General features: G+C 44.2%; 1 protein-coding gene and 1 long non-coding RNA gene across 2 annotated transcripts in view; one reads left to right on the top strand and one right to left on the bottom strand.

Annotated features, from left to right (window-relative positions):
* The window catches only part of MSI2 (musashi RNA binding protein 2), a 382,942-nt gene extending 382,162 nt beyond the window's left edge, over positions 1-780 (bottom strand). The window contains exons 1-2 of the mRNA XM_032429243.1: positions 563-780; positions 138-269 (exon numbers count right to left, since the gene is read on the bottom strand). Of these exons, the coding sequence (XP_032285134.1) occupies positions 138-269; positions 563-624 (194 nt within the window). The 5' untranslated portion in view covers positions 625-780. The remainder of the gene's footprint in view (positions 1-137; positions 270-562) is intronic.
* Positions 781-1,133: 353 nt separating this feature from the next.
* Positions 1,134-13,550, top strand: LOC116647469. The gene is made up of 3 exons (XR_004302341.1): positions 1,134-1,563; positions 2,307-2,498; positions 10,652-13,550. It is a non-coding gene; the product is annotated as an uncharacterized LOC116647469 (long non-coding RNA).
* Positions 13,551-20,073: the final 6,523 nt, after the last annotated feature.

Below are 20,073 nucleotides of genomic sequence, written 5' to 3'. Positions count from 1 at the left end.
AGTGAATGAAGCTGAATGTCATTTTAAACAGGAGAAAAAGAAGCGACGGGAAAAGGACTTAAAGCAGAGAGATGGGCATCTCTGTATCCAGAGTTCAGCCCCAATTAACAATAACCTTTCGGGTTATGGGGGCGGGCGGGGGGGGGGGGGCTCCTACACCGGGATAACAAAGAGCAATAAAGAAGCCAAGAAGGGGGGGACCCAGACGTCCCCCCCTCCCTCCCTTACCTGGTGAGGTCTGCCAGCTCAGTCCACCGATAAACATTTTACTAGAGGGAGAAAACATAACAGAAGTGAGCACCGATGTCAGATCGGCCATTTTGACGTGTAACTTACAAAAGCTAAAAGGAAAGCGGGGGGGAGCGAGCGAGCGAGAGCCGGGAGGTGGGGTGGGGGAGAAGGTGACGGCGAAATGCAATCCAAAGGTGTGTAACTTCCACGGGGGGGGTGCGCGGGAGGGGCGGGGGGGCGCGGGAGATGCCCGGCTCCGCGCACCGCCGTCCCCGCCGCTGCAAGGAGAGCGAGCCCGAGGCGGCGCGGTGGGCAGCGGCTGGAAACTTACCCGGGGTCGTGCTGGGAGTCGTTGGCGCTGCCCGAGGTGCCTTGGCTCCCATTTGCCTCCATATCTGAGCCCCCCCGCCCCCCCACCCCCAAAAAACCGAGCCCCACAGCGATCGGAGCGGAGCGGCGGCCGGCTCCGAGCCCCGAGATCTCCCGCTCCCTCCTCCCCCTCCTCCTCCCCCCCGCCCGGGCTCCTCCGAATCTCTCTGCGAGCGGCGGAGCCGGGGCAGCGGCGAGAGCCGTCACACGTGGGCTCGGCTTAGCTCAGCCCCGCTGCTCGCACACCCCCCCCGTCCCCGCCCCCCCGGCCCATCCCCACCTCTCCCCCTCCTCCTCCCCACCCCCATCTCCTCCTTCTCCTCCTCCCCCTCCTCCCCGGCGCACGTGGGGCGGAGTTCTAGAACGTCGTGTAACCAATGCCGGTGACGTCACGCACCCCGGTGCGGCCCCCGCCTGCCCGCGCGCGCACACTCGGCCCCCCGCGGCCGGACCCACGGGGGCGGTGCGCGAACCCCGCGGCCGGAGGGGGCCCCGCCTCTAGGCGGGCCGGGCGAGGGGGAGCGCACCCCGACTTCCCTGCATCACATGGGCTGCGGGGGGCGGGTGGATCGGGGGAGGGGGAGGCGCGGGGAGCTCGCGGCCGCTCCTCGCTCGGGCAGGGGAGAAGACGCCCCCCACCCCCTCTAGTTCGGCCTCTCCATTCAAGTTCGCCGGCCCCGGCCGCCGGGATCCGGAGATGGCACCAGCCGCCCGCCCAGCCCTGCGCCCTTTTTCCAGCCACCGCGCAGAAATTTAGGTCAAGGACGTCGGGATCAAACCCAAACCCTGGCGCTCTTCGGCGGGCCCCGAGACCCCCCAGGATCGGGGAGCTTCAGGATTGAGGAGACCCTCCCGCACAAACAGCAGCCACAAGTTTTATTTTCCTTTGGCGCTGGAAGTTCTCTCTGGCTCTGGCTCCACACCGGCACGTCTTGCGCCGCTCCCCGCCCTTCCCCGGCAGAGGTATGAATCCGTGCCGGGGAAAGGTTATTTTGGAACTTTGAGAAACTGACGCGATTCCAGTGGTGAGAAAGTGCCGGAGAAAGGGTTTCCGCGTTAATCATACGGAGTTTAAAAAATATAATAAAATGGGCTTTATAGGGGTCAAGGTCAAATGGTTGGGGTTCAAAGTAAATTTTTGTATGTAGTGAGAAATACTCTTGAAGCATCTCTGGGATGGCTGGGAAGGGTGGTGGTTTTCAGGAAACCCCTCTCCAACCGGTTCGTTATATATTTTTATAATTTCTATACCGAGATAGTAAAATGCATGAGGTTGAAAGAGCCCCAGGACCCCCACCCCCATCTGGGGAGGTGGTTGAGGGTAGCAGAAGGCTTCAGACACGCTCACCCACTACCACCTTGGTAGCAGTGTGGTGCCGCACAGGTCCTGGCACACAGTACGTGCTTAATAAATACTGGTTTCATCCCTCCCCGCCCTGAAAACCCCAAAAAGAGGATGCTGGTAGCTTCCCGAAGGCATCGCACGCTTCTCCAGCCGATTCCAGGCTGGCCAGATTCAGACTGGATTCAATTTATGGGGTATTAAAAACAATAAGGATACAATTATCCGTATTGTTTTAAATTATTACAATAAATTGAGTTAATATGGCATGAGGGGCAACATAAAGTTGTGGTTCATCAAATACTCAGATTAATGTTAAGTATGAATTGATGCCCAATTAACACTTTTCCATTAATTTTCATAGGATTAGGACACAATGGAATACATTCAACAGCAAAACTATACCAAATCCACTGTGGGTCGTGGCAAAGTGGAATATTTGGAAAATCCCAACACTAGCCAAAGCTTTGGATGACCAGATTCTTAATCTCCCTGCCTCCTAAATTTGGGATAATTCCTCACTGATAGGATTGATGGGGTGAGAGGAGAGATTGAAGTAAGTAAATATAAAAGTTTCTTTTTTATTGCAAACCTACGCGGGTTGTGCTTATTACCAATCATTACTTACTATGATGTTTTTTGAAGGCACTTTAGAGCTTTAAGCCACAAACCCAAGCATTTTCCCATCACTCCAAGCTGCTTCCAAAATCATCTGGGGTCCCCGTGTGTTGAAGAGCCCGTTGTTATTATGGTGATTGTCTATTATGACTATTCTCAATAACAAAATGCAGACAACAGAGCTAATTGGATTTTGTTTGGGAGTTTTGCACTAGAACCACAGACCATCAGAGGTAGAAAGGCCTTTCCTGATCCAACCCTCTGGTCTTTTCAGGGTCCCAGAGGAGCCAAGCTCACCAGGCTACACCCCACCCCCACCAGTCAGTCAGCTCCTAAGAGGGGCTCTGGCCATCACTCTGTTGCCCTTTGGCTCTGTTGCATGCATATTTATTCTGTCCTTCACAAGGCAAGAGTGGGGTGCCCTTGTTCCCTGTTATAGACCTACGCAAGCTGATCCTGAACAGAATTAAAACCCCAAGAGGGGCTAGCACTGCAATTATAAAGTCAGTGGTGGAGAGAGAGCTTGATCTTATATTTCCATGACTACATTGTTTTTACTTATTGATTTTTCATTTATATGGTGTAATATTTACTCTTCTTATATAATTCTATGTTTTTGACAAATGCATAGGATTGAGTTGTCTCCATGATAACGAATCCGAGATGCAGAGGAGTTTCATTGTCCCAAAAAATTCTCTCTTGCTGCCCTATTGCACTATGTTATTTGGAATGACTTATTATTCATTATGCATTTCTTCTCCAGCTCACTCGCTTAATGCAGCCCCGGGTCAGGAGAATTCCAGCAGCATGCGATGTCAGTCTTCTACCCTCTCTACTGCCCATGACACTGTTAGACACTCCCTTCATGTAACTCACTCTTCCCTTGGCATCCTTGATGCCCACATTCTTTTGGTTTTCCTCCTACCTCTCCAGCCATTTCTTCTCTGTCTCTTTACTCTGACTCCTCTTCTGCCTTTCTTTTAAATACTGGTGTTCATTCTCTTCCCCAGCTACACACCCTCCCTGGATGAGCTCCTTTGAACCGTGGGTTTAAATACTACCTACTTGCCAATGCTACTCAAATTAAAGTCTCTGGCCTGAGCTCTCCACAAAGCTCCAGGCTCTGGTTAATTTCCTATTCACTGCCTGCACTTCACCTTCCTGGAGGTACCCGAAACTCAACATGCATGTCCAAAAACACATGCATGCATTTTCCCCCTGAACCTAAAACTCTTAAGTTTCACTATATGGGTCAACAGAACCCCAGCCATCCTAGAGACAAGGTTGGCCCTTCTCCAGGTTGACATCTTCCCATGTGTGATCCGTCATGAAGGAGTGTGGGTTTCACTTCCGAAGTATCTCTCAAATTCATCTTTCCTGCTGCTGCATCCCACATTTCCCACTTGAGCCCCTGCAATAACCTTCTAAGCATTCTTCCCACACCATTTCTTACTCCATTAGTGTACCTGGAAAGCTTTCTCTGACCGGGTCAAATCCCTCTTGGAAGGCACTGTTATCTTACCAGAATGTCCTCTATGTACCATACCCCGTGCAGTCATTTGCTTTGTTGCTCATCTCCTCCACCAAACCATAAGCTCTGCCCTCCACATATTAGCACAGTGCCTATTAGTGCATGGTTGACACTCAATAAATATTTGTTGAACAAATGAAAGGATGAATGAATGAATGAAGGTCAACATCTAATTTAATGGTAGGATTTATTGTATCCATGTCCATAAGTCAAATTGGCTGCAATTTTCCCTTTTTGTATTGCCTTTGTCTGGTTATACTGGCCTCATAAAATGAACTAGTAAATGTTCCTTCTTTTTTCATTTTCTGGAACAGTGTGTATAAAATTGGAATTATGTGTTCTTTGAATGTTTGGTAGAACTTTCCGGTAAAATGTCTGGGTATGGGATAAACATTTCCTAGGTTGATTTTTAACTACTGATTCCATTTCTTTAGTGGCTATGGATCTCTTTGGGTTTTATATTCTTCTTGAGTCAGTTCTTACACATATTTTTCAAGGAAATTATTCATAGCGACTAGGTTTCCAAATGTATTAACAAAATGCTGTTGGATAATTTCCTCTTAATATATTTTAATCTCTGCTGCAACTATCCATCATGTTCATTTATTCATTCCTAGTATTATTGTATATGTGTCTTCTCTTCTGGATCAGTGGTGCCAGAGATCTCCCTTTATTTAACTAATATTTCTTCTTTCTTTTTTTTTTTAAAGATTTTATTTATTTATTTGAGACAGAGAGAATGAGAGAGAGAGCACATGAGAGGGGGGAGGGTCAGAGGGAGAAGCAGGCTCCCTGCTGAGCAGGGAGCCCGATGCGGGACTCGATCCAGGGACTCCAGGATCATGACCTGAGCCGAAGGCAGTCGCTTAACCAACTGAGCCACCCAGGCGCCCGATATTTCTTCTTTCTACTAGTGTTTTCAAAGGATCAGCTTTTAATTTGGTTAACACTATTTTTTGGTTTTGTTAATTTTTATTTTTATATATTATTATATATCTTATATTCTTGTATATAAGAATAAGAGCATATATACCATATAACGAAGAATATATAGCACATGGAAGAATATAATACATATTGTGTACTATTAATATATATCTTGTATTATTTTCTTCTGCTCTCTTTGTGTTTATTCTCTTGATATTTAAACATTTTTTTTTAATTGGTGGCTTAAGTAATTAATTTTCAGCCTTCTGTTTTCTGATTGTAACATAGAAGACTATGGATTTCACTCTGAATACCACTGAAACTACATTCCACAAGATACAGAGAATTTTTATTATTATCCCAGGGAAAGAATAGATTTCAAATATGATTTCTTCTTTGGCTCAATACATGTGCATCTTTATATTTCTAAACATAAGTTTTTTTGTTTTGATTTTTAGTTATTTATATCTAAGGTAATTGAATGAGGGTCAGAGAAGGTGGTCTATATAAAAGAGATTTTTGTTATTTGTTGAGACTTGCTTTGCCAAATGGTCTATTTTTATAAATATTCCATGTGGCTTTGAAAAGAATATTCCATGTGTCTGGCTTAGTTGGTGGAGCATGCAACTCTTGATCTTGGGGTCGAGAGTTCAAACCCCATGTTGGGCATAGAGCTTACTTTAAAAAAAAAAACAAACAAATGGGTATGCCTTAATTGTTAAGTGTAGCATACTATATAGACTTATTAAATCAAGCTTCTTAATTATGTTACCCAGATTTTCTGTAGCCTTACTAATGTTTTGTCTGTTTGATCTATCACTTTTTATAGTAGTATATCAGCATCTCCTTATATGATTGAATTTGCCAATTTTTCCTAAAAATCTCTCAAATTTTATTTTTTCTATATTTTAAAAGTATGTGATAAGGCATGTCAAAAAGGGCTGTTAATATCTCCTACCATGGCTGTGCATTTTTCTATTTTTTACATTTTATTTGTCTTACTTTTTGCTTTATATATTTTCAAGCTATGTTATTAGGTACATGCAAGCTTAGATATACTGTTTTCACAGTGAATTGTTTCTTTAATATATATAGTTGACCCTTGAACAACACAGGTTTGAACTGTGTGGGTCTGCTTATATACAGACTTTCTTCAATAAAGATGGTTCAGTACTGTGAAATTACTGTATATTTTCTCTTCTTTGTTATTTTCTTAATAACATTTTCTTTTCTCTAGCTTACTTTATTGTGAGAATACAGTATATAATACATATAACATACAAAGTATGTGTTAATCAACTTTATGTTATCTATTGTAAAAATGCCATATATGATACATATAACATACAAAATATGTAATTGTTATTTATTGTGAGAATATGGTATATAATACATATACAAAATATGTATTAATTGACTGTTTATGTCTTCCAGTCACAATAGGCTATTGATGGTTAAGTTTTGGGGGAGTTGAAAGTCATATGCAGGTTTTCAACTGCTCAGGGGGTCATCATCCCTAACCCCTGCATGGTTCAAGGATCAACTATACAGAAATTATCTTTAACCCTAGTACTTCTGGCTTTAAAGTCTGCTTTGCCTGTGAAAAATATATAACTACTCCAACTTCTGATTAGCATTTGCTTGGCATATCTTTTTCCATCCTTTACTTTCAACCTTTCTATGTCTTTAAGTTTTAGGTGAGTCTCTTATAGACAGCATATAGCTGGATCTTGTTCACTTATTTATTTGACTAGTAAGTTTTGTCCATTTATATTTAATGTGATGTTTTTAATGAAACTTGGGGTGCAAAAATACATTAACCACAATCTCTGGGATTAACACACTGTCATCACTGGGTATATTCATGGCCTTATTTTATTTTTTTTTTTTGATATTATGAACACCTGTAAACCTGCTATTCAATTAGAGAACAAAAGCAGTAACAATGACTTACAACTACCTATATGCTTCTCCCCATCTTCTTCCATGTGAAGTAACCACTAATCTCAATCTTGAGTTTATTATTCTTTTGCTTCTTAAAAATTTTTATCAAATTTTTATCACACTTGTTTTTTTAAGTTATTATGAAAAATTTCTGAGGTTTATATTTTTTACCCAACATCCTGTTATTATGATTCAGCTAGATTATTACATCTGGTTATAGTTCATTCTTTTTTTTTAAAAAAGATTTATTTATTTGAGAGAGCTAGAGAGAGCGAGCATGCACGCACAGAGGGAGAGGGAGAAGCAGATTCCCCATTGAGCAGGGAGCCCGATGCGGGACTCAATCCCAGGACCCTGAGATCATGACCTGAGCAGAAGGCAGACGCTTAACGACTGAGCCACCCAGGTGCCCTGGTTGTAGTTCATTCTTTTTTTTTTTTTTTAAAGATTTTATTTATTTATTTGACAGAGAAAGACACAGCGAGAGAGGGAACACAAGCAGGGGGAGTGGGAGAGGGAGAAGCAGGCTTCCCGCGGAGCAGGGAGCCCGATGCGGGGCTCAATCCCAGAACCCTGGGACCATGACCTGAGCTGAAGGCAGACGCTTAACGACTGAGCCACCCAGGCGCCCCTGTAGTTCATTCTTATTCCTGACTGTATAATACTCTGTTGGGTACCGCTGCCACGGTTTATTTTGTCCATTTTTCTGTCACAGGACTTTGGGTTGTTTCAATTTTTTGCTGTTATGAGCAGCGCTATAATGAACATTCTTGTCCTCTGGTGCTTTGTGGGCAAGAATTTTTCTTTGGAGTGATGACTGGGTCATAAGGTATGTACAAGATAATGCTAAGCAGTTTTCCAAAGTGTTGTTTCAATTTGTGCTCCCACTAGCAACATGTAAGAGAACCTATTGATCTACGGATTCCTGATGTTTTAGAATTGATGCCTTCAGTCTCATTTTGCACCTTTTGCTTATTTGCTTTCTCTTAAGTTTTTGTTTACTTCTTTTCTTCTTTTCTATTAAACTGACCAAGAATTCTTTGTCCCCCTTTCCTCTTAATTTAGAATTGTAAGTTCTATTTCTATTCTTTTAGTGGTTATTTTAGAATTTTTAACATATGCACTTGATCCAACCCCACTACAACTATACAATAAGGTAAGAATGATTCTACTTCAATTATATCCTTCCTCGTACATGTTACTGTTGCTTGTTATTTTAGACCCCACCTGCTTTTAATACCCCTGAATTTAATCACTGTTGTCACTTTGGTTTTATGCAGTTCTTCACCTTTGTTTCTGGCCTACCATTCCTTTTTTCTAATTACCAGCCCTTTTCCTTGAAACATACCCTTTAGTATCACTTTCAGGGAGGTTATGTGAGTGACCTGCTTTCTCCATTAATATAAAATGGTTTGACTGCACTCTCATCCTTGAATGATGATTTCTTTGGGGAGAGAATCTAGATTGAAAGTTTATTTTACCCTCAAGACACATTTTGTTGTTTCTCTATTGTTGAGACGTTTGCTGTCATTTCTTTGTAGGGAATCTGGCTTTTCTTTCTGGTTTTAAGATTTTCTCTTTGTCTTTGGCTCCCTGCGGTCTTACCATGCCGTGTTCAGATGCGAATTTCTTTTTATTTACCTGGTTCAAGATTCCTTGTACATCCAAAATCTCAGGGTTGATGTTTTCTTATCAAATTTGCAAACAGTCATTGTATAAATCCTGTGTCCCCTACATTCTCTCTCTGTTCTCCTTCTGGTACCTGTACTAGGTGTATAATGTACCATCTCTTTCTAGGCAACATACCCTGAACCTTTCTCTCAGACTTTCCTTCACTTTGTCTCTCTGTGATGCTTCCTGGGCAATTTCTTCAGTTTTTTTCTTCAGCGATGGTTAATCTGCTGTGTAACTCACCCACTGAGCTTTTCATTTCAGTGGCTATATATGTCATTTCCAGAGGTTCTACTTAGTTCTCTTTCAAATCTACCTTTTTAAAATGCTGTTATTTTCTCATGGTCCAAATGTTCTTTTATGTCTTTCATAATTTTAAACTTATGTATTTTATAAGTCTGATAGTTCTGTTTCCTGAGGTTCTTGGGACACTTGTATCTATTACATCTTCGTTGTGGTGGATTACATCCATGTATATTTTGTAGTTTGGAGTAGGGTCTGTATCTTTATCTTTGCTTTTCAGTTTTGGGGTTCCTGATTCCTGGATCATACAGATAGGGTAAATTCCAGCCCCAAATTTACATGAAGGCTGGGCTATAGTCCCAAATTCTCAGTGAAGACTTCTTTCTCCACTTTCAAGTCATGACAAGACAGTGAAGTTTTCTTATCTTCCTGTGCCCCCAGGGAGATTTTTTTCCCAGTGAATTATTTCTAAAACGATTCATCCTTTTGAGGGTTCCAGCTTAAAGTGGGGATCTCAGTACCACCTTCTCACTTTGAATGGGCCCAAGCCACAGTCTCCTTCCTGTGTGGATTTGCCCAAGACCAGCTCCATCTCCGCTTACTTGCTCACGATACTAACTGCCATTTCCCTCTTGCTTCTGGCACCGGGGGCCTGTCCTTACTGTCTCATGAGCTCATTGCAGTGGGAGTTTATTGCATTTTGACCAGTTTAGAGATGGGCTATAGTGGGAGGATGATTAAAATTATTTCATCTGCCATATTGCCAGAAATGGAATTCACTTCCATTTCAAATGTTTAATGTCTTCCATTGCAAATGCATTTTTTCTTAGAGTACTGTGGCACCTAAAATTTCTGAATTTCTCTTCTGAATAATCTTTTTTTTAATTTTTATTTTAAATTGAAGTATAGTTGAACTTGTGAACAATCTTTTATGGGTGAGGTGGCATTGGCATTATCTCAAATGAGGCAAACATAGGTCAGTGCAGCTATCCATTCTAATCACCTGGAAACTTGAAAAAACACAGATCCTTGGCTCCATCCACAAGATTCTGATTTAATTGGTTGGGAGACCACCTGGGCAGGGGTCTTTTTTAAAACTTCCCAAGTGATTCTAATGTGCAACCGAGGCTAAACACAATTATTTAAAACATACTGATGAAAACGAGCAAGCCATAATGATCCCTGGGCTCTACCCCAGAATGTCGGATTTATTTTGCCTGGGGAGGGGCCCCAGGCATCATATTTTTCTGACATTTCCCTGATGATTGCAGGCTTGAGCACCATTGATTTTCCTGGGTACATGCAGTCAGAGGGAGGCATTCAAATAATGTTTGAGCGGGAAGCATGAGAAGTAATCTAGCTCAGCATATGCATATGCTTAACTGTCTGTCTGACCCCCAAGGGCCTTTTAATTATAAAGATTCCTGGAGATTATTGGGGAGACCTGGGTAGCACAGTCGGTTAAACGTCCAGCTCTTGATTTTGGCTCAGGTCATGATCAGGATCATGAGGTCAAGCCCCGCATTGGGCTCTGTGCTGGGCATGTAGCCTGCTTAAGATTCTCTCCCCTTCCCTCTGTCCCTCTCCCCGCCCCCCCCCGCCACATGCACATGAGCACACGTGCATGCGTGTGCACTCTCTCTCTCTCTCTAAAAAGAAATTTAAAAAAAAGATTCCTGGAGATTATAAGGCCAGTGAGTCTTTCATTCCCCCGAGGACTGTGATGGGCAACTAAGTCTGGAAACCATTTAGCGAACCCATCTTGTTTTACAAAGGAGGAAACCATCCCCGAGAGAAGTGTTTTCTTCACAAAGTCACAAGAGCTGATTCAGAGGATGCTGACTCCTACCTTCCAGTCTAATGTCTTTTTCATCCACTTCCAAACATAAAGCCCACTACTGCTTTTAGACGATCTTGGCCATTTTAAAGAGACAGTTTTTGAATTTGTGTGCAGTGACGTCAGGCATGTGGCGTTTTCTGTTTTCCTTTGTTTTGCTTTGGCACAGCGGAGGGAAAATAAAACAGCCTGCCACCTGGCACGTAGGGTCATAGTAGCAGCTTGGTGACCTTGAGCTGATCAGCCACCATCCATCTCAACTGCCCCATCTGTGAATAGGGGGTCATGGTGGTTTTAAAATATGACCACAACTTCTTTAATACTCCTCTAAGAAGTGGAGCCTGGTTCCCCTCCCCCTGAGTGTCTGCCATCCTTGGTGACTGGTTTCTAATGAACAGCATGTGAGGGAAATGACAGTGGGTGAATTCCAAGGCTAGGTCACACAAGGCGTCATGGCTTCCACCTTGCTCTCTCTCTCGGATCACTTGCTCTGGGGGAAACCAGCTGCCATATCATGAAGACGATTAAGTAGCCCAGTGGAGAGGCCCACATGGAGAAGAACTGAGGTTTGCTGCCGGCAACGCCATCTTGCCAGGATTGTGAACTAGACACATTGAAGGCAGATCCGCCAGCCCCGGTCACGCCTTCAGATGACTGCTACCCTGGCCTATGCCTTGACTGCAACTTCATGAGAGACTTTGAGCCAGAACCTCCCAACTAAGCCATTCCCAATTCCTGACCCTCGGATACTGTGTGAGATAGTAAAGACTTGTTGTCTGAAGCTACTAAATCGGGATAATTTGTTATCCAGAATAGATAACGAATACAGAGATACTTCAAAACGCACTAAAATAGAGCTGCTTACTTTATAGGCTTGCACCAGGATTCATATGCTAACATTTATAGAGTGTTTTAGTTAGACTCTGGCCAAATGAACTGCATATTAGATATAAAGTAGTGATTGTGTATTATTAGTGTTATCCAATTGCAACACATTTCATGTTCAGTTACCTAAAATGCTCTTTCTGGAGCATCGCTTTGCTCATCATCTTATCCCCACTGCACACTTATAAAAGGTCACTGTCAAGATATAAAAGTATATATATGATTTAAATGTCTTGACTCAGTGGCTAACAACCGTGAGCATGTTTTCAAATTGGAAAAGCAAGATTAATTTAAACTTGCTCTTTTTCACACAATGTACTTTGTTTATTTTTCAGGATTGCATTTCACTGCCAAGCCAAGTGCCTCTCTGATTAAAGAGTATGTTCACTTCATCTCTCATAGTCTCTTACAAGCCTACTCTTAAGAATAGACATGGCAGACTTTGCACCAAAAAAGCAAACCATATTTTTACCAGAAACTATTTAGTGAAATGAGTTTTTAGTCATGAAAATCTCACCAAGTATAAATTTCATGTCTGAAAGTAATGGGCCCTTTGTATTTCCCTTCAATAAATAAATAGCTTCTTTCCTCAAGAATTACAACTTCTGAGCATGCTCTTAAATTCAAAGCTAGTTTGTTTTCTTCCAAGAAAATGAAAATATGCATGTGCATACAGACCCTTCTTTGGTTGGTCCTTCTAGATCTGTGTAAAATGGGAAAGCCAAGATGGTATCTTTCTAACAGTCGTAACTGGAGATATAAAATATCTGGGAAGAACATGAACAAAGGCAGAGGGTGTGAGGCTGAAAGCGAAACTGTATTTTTCAAACACTCTTTACTTATCTAACATATAAATATCTTTATGTGTAATTTACTCCCAACATTGTCTGGTATACTTAGAGACATAAAAGTCTATTTAAACGATGGAGAAAATTTGCTTCGCTTTGTTATTTCTTTCCCAGACCGGAGAGGGAAATGCAAAAAAAAGCTCCCTAATCGGGGGAGGGGGGACATATTTAGCCAAAATTTTTCCTTTTTTTCTTTCCATGTTCCCATAAGACACAGCTAGAAATTGAGTGGGGTGGTTGAAGACTTTTGCTCCTTTTTGTCCCCTCTGCCTTCCACGTTCCTTGTTCCAACTCAAAATGATCACACCCAACCAGGGCAAATGCTGCTTACAAGTTTAGCTGAGTGAGAAAAAGTCAGACTCCTAATAAATGTCAACATCTTTTATGGAGTGACCGCAGTGAGGATCCTTCTAGGTGCGGTGGCGGACAGAAGCTAGGACATCTTTATTCCTCAGGAGTTGTAAGAGGTGGTCAGTAGCTTGGGGTTGGGTGTGAGGCTGGCTCCAGCCCCTCTGGGTGGTAGCTCCCTGCAGGGGACACCCTGTGCCATGCTGGTGAGCCCCCTCCCCGGCCATGGCTCCCTTAGGTGAGTGTGGGCGTGGCAGGCACAGGAGAGAAGCCTCTGGAATTAAACAGAAAGTTCCTGTTTTCACTGACAATATCCCAGAGCTGCTCTCCCCTGCAGCTGAAAACTGTTTAACTGCCATTTGTCATTCAGTCATCATTATTCTTATACGTGTAGGTAAATATTTTATTAAGCGTCTCCGCTGCTTGGCAGTTAGGGAGCCCTTTGCCTGCTAGACCTGGCGGGCGCCCAGCGCTGCCCAGGGGGGTGGGAGAACAGCGGGCTCCCTGAACCCTCGGTGGTGTTAGTAAAGCGGTGGTCCTTTCCACCTGGAAACCATTTTCTCCTCTGGCCTCTTGGGCATAATCTTCCATTTCTTCTTGTCTTTTTTTAATCAGTTACCAATTTGGTCTTGATGAAAGGTGCCGGGGCCTGCGGGAGAAAATGGCTCTGCCTTTCAACTCCACCTGGAAATGGTTGACTCGGTGCCGCGGTCACCTTCCCTTACACCTCTGCACCCATTTGGGCACTTGCCCCATCCCCACCGCGCTCTGCCTTGCCGAACAGAAACCTCGGTGTCACAGCTGGAAACGTGCAGGGGCCGCTCCACCCAGGCCCCCTCACACACACCGCAGTTATGTCTGGGACCTCCAAACATTCCCCTAGGCTTTCACCGTCTAGCCTCCGAGCCCCATCAGCTTGCCAGGTCGCCAGCAACCAGCTCCCAGCTCGACCCACAAAACCACCCGTTAGTTTGGACAAACGTTGGGTCCACTTCTTCAAAATCCTTAGCTGTTTCCCATTTAACCAGTATTAGAGGTGGCCAAAACAGCAATAGGAAGCATGGCTGTAGTGTCATCCCGTCATATCTCTGGGTCTTCTGGAGGCCAACGGGACCGGATCTGCTTGTGTGTGAGGAATTGCAACTTTGGAGGACCGTGGGTATGACGCCCTCTTCTGGTGGCTGTGGGGAACGCCTTCTTGCGCCCATGCGTTTCAGTTCCCTCTGCTGGCGGAGGAGAGAGAAGCTGCCTCTCGCCTCCTGGCCCCAGATTCCAGAGCTCCGGGGCCCTGCCGTCAAAGTGTGAGACCCAAGCCCCACAGATCCTGAGGTTTCCTGAAGTTGAAACCGAGGCCCACCACGATAGCCCCGCACTGCAATTTCTACAGTTACCAGTTCCAAGTGGCTGAAAAACAAATGAAGGGAAGGGTAGGAAAGGGAGAAAGCACTGTAACCTCCGAAGGGGGTTCAAATAGGCCGAAATCACATCTGTGTAGCTACTCGTGGTATGGACACACAGTGACAGAGGGAAGAAAGGAATCAGAGAAAAGATCAGGAGTGAGGACAATAGAGGACAGACTTTACAGCGAATTGCTGAGTAAGACACTCGTGCTAAAAATAACACCATTTGGAGAGGGCATAAGAAACAAAAGTGTGGCTGTGCCCATGGGTGGGAGGAAGAAGAGGCTCTGCATATAAACACCCAGAATTAGAACAACATGAAGAAAGGACCATCACCCAAGTGGAGAAGGAATGAACGTAAGAATAATTTGAAGTGAGCCAGGAAATTAATTCTGTCACCATCCTCTTGCTTCTGTGGACCCGATGATGCTGGAGGCCCCCCAACAGTGGATGGCCACGCCTCTGGGTTTGAGCAGGCCCCAAGACCCCATCACCCACTCAGCAGATGCCACATAAGAGAGGAGGGCGAGCCCCGGCTTTGTATCTTCTAGTCTGGATCACAGATAATCATGAACATTCAAAAAATCAATTGCCCAAGTAGCTGATGGGGAGGTCTGGCTTGACAGAAGGCGTTCACGAGGAAGACCCGGGGGGTTAGCTGATCACAAGCTTGATGTGAACCTACTTCGCAGGGAGGCTGTTGAGAACCCTAATGCAATCTCAGGCTCTATTAATAGAACGGCGGAGTGTGGAAGGAGGGAGGCCGTAATCCCAGTGCGTGCTGGCAGGTCAGGCCACATGCAGCTTTATGCTCAGTCCTGCAGGCTATATTTTAAGAGAGGCACTGGCAAATTCGAGCCTGTTCAGAAGAGCATGAAAAGGACTGGATGCCAGTATTTAGACAGCACCGAGATTAGCTTGACAGTCCTTTTACAACTGGCGAAATCGGAATGCGTATTGCATTGAAGACAGAATCTCAGGAGCTAGGACTGAGAATCGGGCTTTCAGTGTTTACTTAGCCTCCCTGAGCCTGATGGGGTGCACTTTCCATATAATGGGGATACTGCTCTCCCCCCGACCTACCTGCAAGCATAGTTTGAAGGACAGTCTGCTCAGCGGGGCTTGTATACTGAGCATCTCCTTGCTGCCAACTCCCGGCCGGGCACTAGAGCACCAACAGGAGCTTGGAGTCTAGTCTGTGTTGGAGACACAGGCCCATCAGCAGGCATCTTGCATATAACATGACAGATGATAATAGATACATGCACTGATTTGCAATGAGATGTAATTAATATCTTATCAGGAAAGAATGACAAGAGAGAAAAACAAAGTCTTCAGGGCATATGTACTTGTAAGTGCAAAGGGAAAAAACTGCTGGAGGCCAGAGAGGAGGAGAGTCCATGAGTGAGGAAAGATTAGAACTGGAAAATTTCAGAGTCATGAAAGACTGTTGAAAGGTCTCTACACTGTCAGGCGCCACCAAGAAATCCAGGAGGAAGAGGAGAAAAGTTGAAATATTTCCAGACCACTCCCTGGATGTGGAGGTTAGGCGTTTCATCCTTAGTGGTCAAGAAACACCTTTTGGGGAAATGCTGGAGGCAGAGACGGACTTCATTTAGGACGTTTGTGGCAGGATGCATTTATTGGAGACCTACTGCACACTTAGCATGGTGCTATGCACTATGGAAGTTGGAAAAGCATAAGATTTTGTTGGAGCCCACTTCAGTAGTGACTGGTGAGTTAAGAGTAACACCTATACATTCATTAGCGAAGAGCAGAAGATTATTACACAAATTGTTCAGCGGGGTAAGGCAGACAGTGGTTTAAACGGCCAGTTGGTTGACCCATGATGTTCCTTATGCTTATGAAAGTGAGAAGAAGAAAAGATGGCGGCAGTACATTCCAATATGGTGAACCTGATCCTAGTCTTCCTCTTCCCCGTGTCCCTTGGGAAGTTTCCTTTCCTAGAAGTGTTCAGAAACAATTCTTGGCCTAACATCCCTCATGTGTGCTCCCATTTTGTTATTTACCAGTGAAATTAATATTACTCTTTACCCTACTCACCTATTCTAGATCCAACATGCGTTTTTTCATCAGTGGGTTTGTGTTTGGTTGATTAGTTATTCATGTATAATGCAAGATGACAAGAGCTGTAATACAGAGAAATGATTGTGGAGAATACAGGCATACAAGCTCTGGGGTTGGCTTCTTTCTTTCTTTCCTTTTTTTTGGGAGGAGTGGTGTTGGTGGGTGGGTAGGCAGGTTAGTAAGGCTTTTGGATTACTTACAGATGGTTGAAATTCTTTTCTTACCAAACTGGTGACTGAAGCAAAATTGGGGGAATTAAAGTAAATGCGCCCTTTGCTTTGCATCCCCCAGTCTCCTTGATCTACATCATGAGTCCTTCATGGACTTCTGCATCTGTTCCTACAGTCGTTCACATCATTTGACTTCTCTGGACTTGAGTTTCCCCATCTGTATCATGTCCAATGTATCTTTTTCTATGTTGGCTTCTTTCACAGGCTAAATTTTTGCAAAGGGAATCCACCTTATAGATGAGTTCTACCTCAATCTTACCCTCTGGGACTTCCCTTGGAGTAGCCAGAGAGGTCTCTATAGGATGCAAATCCGATCCCTCCAGTGGCTTCCCACTGTACCCAACCCCTTTGTATGGCCTAAAAAGCCCTATGTGATCTGATTCTGGCCTGCTTTTCCAATCTATATCATGCCATCATCCCCTACCATTTCTCAAACAAAATGAATGACTTTCGTTCCTGAGGCCCTTTGCATATGCTGTTCATCCTGCTTGGAATGTTCTTTCTCCACTCACTGAATGGACATATCCCTATTACTTTCCAAATCTTAGTTCAAATACCACCTCCTCGCAAATGCCTTTTCTGTTCAACCTCTCTAAAGTCACCTCCTCATCCATTGCTTTCTAGTTCATTGCCGTATTTATTTCCTGCTGGGAGCCCAGCTGAGAGCCTCAATTAGCCTCTATTTCCGTCTTTCCATGTGGCAGCATGGGCTTCCTAACAGCATGGAAGCTGGATCTCAAAAGGGAAGAAGAAACACCCAAATCCAAAATGTTCTCCAGCATCCCCAAATCCTTTTCTAGCACGCTATCCTAGTTTCTCTTCTTTGCCCTTCTCACTCTTTGAAATTATTGTACTAATTTCTGATTCCTTGCTAATTGCTGGCTCCCTCCCCCCATCCATGAGGGTAGAAACCCTGTCTGTCTCATTCACTGCACATGCCCAGCACAGAAGAAGTACCCAGTAAACATTTGTTGAATAAGTGAATTTTAAATGTTCAGAAATAAAGAGAAAGAAGCAATTAAGATGCATACAAACATACACACGTTCACAAAAAATCAGGCTGCAGAGAACTTTTCAGGATGAGAACCATGGCCTGAAGGGTGGAGAGCCCACCACGCAGTGAGCGAGGCATGAATTGGATCATATTTGCAGCCCACCCGCCTCCTGCTGTTCAGAACTCATCACAGAGTTGACCTGGGAAGGTGGTGACTCAGGCACAGGGACCCAGGACACATAGGATCCTGCAGGGGACCAGGATCAGGACCTGGACAGCTGGACCTTAAGGGGAAGTAGGCTATGCCCAGACATCATAGGTCCCCAACAGGATGATGTCAGGAGCAATTCCCTGAGGTCCTGTGCCTGGCATAGGAGGGCTTTGGGTGCTTTACTTGAACCCAAGCATGCAGAGGAAGATGATCTTGGTTTAACACAATTCAAATCAGCAGCTACTATGCAAAAAACATTGTGCCACCTGCAGTGGGTGATGGAGGGGTGAGAGGCAGGGACGGTGCCCAAGCAGAGTGGCTCTTTGACAAGATGGAAGGTGTAAGTGGCAAGGGAAGGAGGCCAGCAGCCCCAAAGTTACAGAAAAGGGAGAAGCAAAAAGGCTTCCAAGAGGGGCCAGCGCTGGAGGTGGCTAGCCAGAAGGGCTTTCCAGAGGCAGGAAAGCCGGGGTATGTTTGGGAATGCCCAGGAGCTCCATTATTAGGCTGGAGGAGGGTGGGGTCTACAAGAAGTGCAAGAAGAGCAATTTATTACCAAAAGTTCCAGCGAAGTCCCTCAGAACCAATCCCAGAAGCCAGGAGCTGGAGTCTTGGACTCAGAGCAGAGAAGAGTGAAGAGCAGTTTCACAGCTTTCCAGAGAAGAAGAGGAAAGGGGGGATGCTGGGCAAGCAGAAGCACAAGCCATCCACACTGCAGTGATGGAAGAGGAGTCCAGAAACACATCTGGGACATGTTGTGATTGAACGAAGTATAAGTGACTGTTGGAAACTGTGTGTATGAGGGGATTTGGGGTAGCGAGTAATTATAAATGCAACAGAAGGATGGGCTGAACAAACTGATTCTAGAAATCAATGTGGAGCACACCCATGCTCACAGCAGCACTATCCACAACAGCCCAAGGGTGGAGACAACCCCGTGTCCATCAACAGATGCATGGATACACAAAATGGGGCACATACATCCAATGGAATATTATGCGTCTATGAAAAGCAATGAAGAAGTGACACAGGCTACAGTGTGGATGAACCTTGAGGACATTATGCGAAGTGGAAGAAGCCAGACACAAAAGGACAAATACGGCTTAAGTCCACTGATAGGAGCTACTTAGAATAGTCAGATTCATAGGACACAAAGTAGAATGGGTGTTGCCAAGGTCTGAGGGGTGGGGTGAACAGGAGTTATTGTTAAATGGGTACAGAGTTTCAGTGTGGGATGATTAAAAAGTTCTGGAAATGGATTAAAAATAAGTTCCGGAAATAATAATGATGATAGCACAATAATGTGAATATATTTAACATCACTGAGTTGTACACTTAAAAATGGTTAAATGGTACACTTTGTGTCATGTCTATTTTACCACAACAACAAAAAAAATGAATGTGGAAAAATTAGGAAGTCAAGAATATCCAGTTTAGCTCTGAGAAAGGAAGGTAATAGGAAGATAAAATCCTACGAGATAGTAACACAAATTATAAAACCTCAAGAATTAAAACAGCATGGCGCCAGCACTTGACTACACAGACAATGGAACAGATAGAAAGTCCAGAAATAGGCCCACATCATTCAAGACTTTCATGTGTGGGAAAGGTGGCATCTGGAAACAGCAGGGAAACCGTGCTGGGAAGAACTGGAGCCATCAGGGGAAAATGGAGCTGGCTCCTGATCTCATCCTTATACCAGGAAGAACTCCAAATGGAAAAGAAATGTAAATGTGAAACACAACCCCATACCAAAACTAGAAGGAATCAGGGGAGAATTCTTTTTTAACCTCAGAGGGTGAGTACATATCAGCTGTGACTTTGGGTCACAAGCTCTCTATGCCTATGTCATGGGCTTGGTGTGATACATGCAGAGTACTTGGGATCATGCCCAGCACACACACAAAACTCCGTAAGCGACCACAACTACCACCCTCCTGTCAGCATCACCACCATCAAAAAGAATCGAGGACATTTACAAACTGATAAGAAATAAGTATAAAGGTCTATTAAATGGAAATAAAAGGCAAGGTAGAGCAGTATGCACATAATATGCTATCCTTGGTTTTAAAAGGGAGGAGTAGACACATGCTCATATATATCTACCTGTATGTGTAAGTGTATATTTACACACACATATACACAATAAACATCTTTGGTCAGGCCACTGCATGACACAACTCCAGGGGGCACAATTCCATTGTATTCTATGTCAGTGGCATCCCAGGAGCTCAATATAAATGGTGTCTCTTGGAGGTGAGCACCATGGTGGCCCAGCTAACTTGGCTGCATGTGGTAACATGTCTCTGGGAACACAAAGAATGGAATAACACTGCTCACTTGTGGGAAGAGACATAGG

The sequence above is a fragment of the Phoca vitulina genome, unplaced genomic scaffold (genome assembly GCF_004348235.1).
Source record: "Phoca vitulina isolate PV1807 unplaced genomic scaffold, GSC_HSeal_1.0 scaffold40, whole genome shotgun sequence".
Taxonomy (NCBI): domain Eukaryota; kingdom Metazoa; phylum Chordata; class Mammalia; order Carnivora; family Phocidae; genus Phoca; species Phoca vitulina.
The sequence above is the reverse complement of the archived record's forward strand: the minus strand, read 5'-3'. Positions and strand labels throughout refer to the sequence as shown.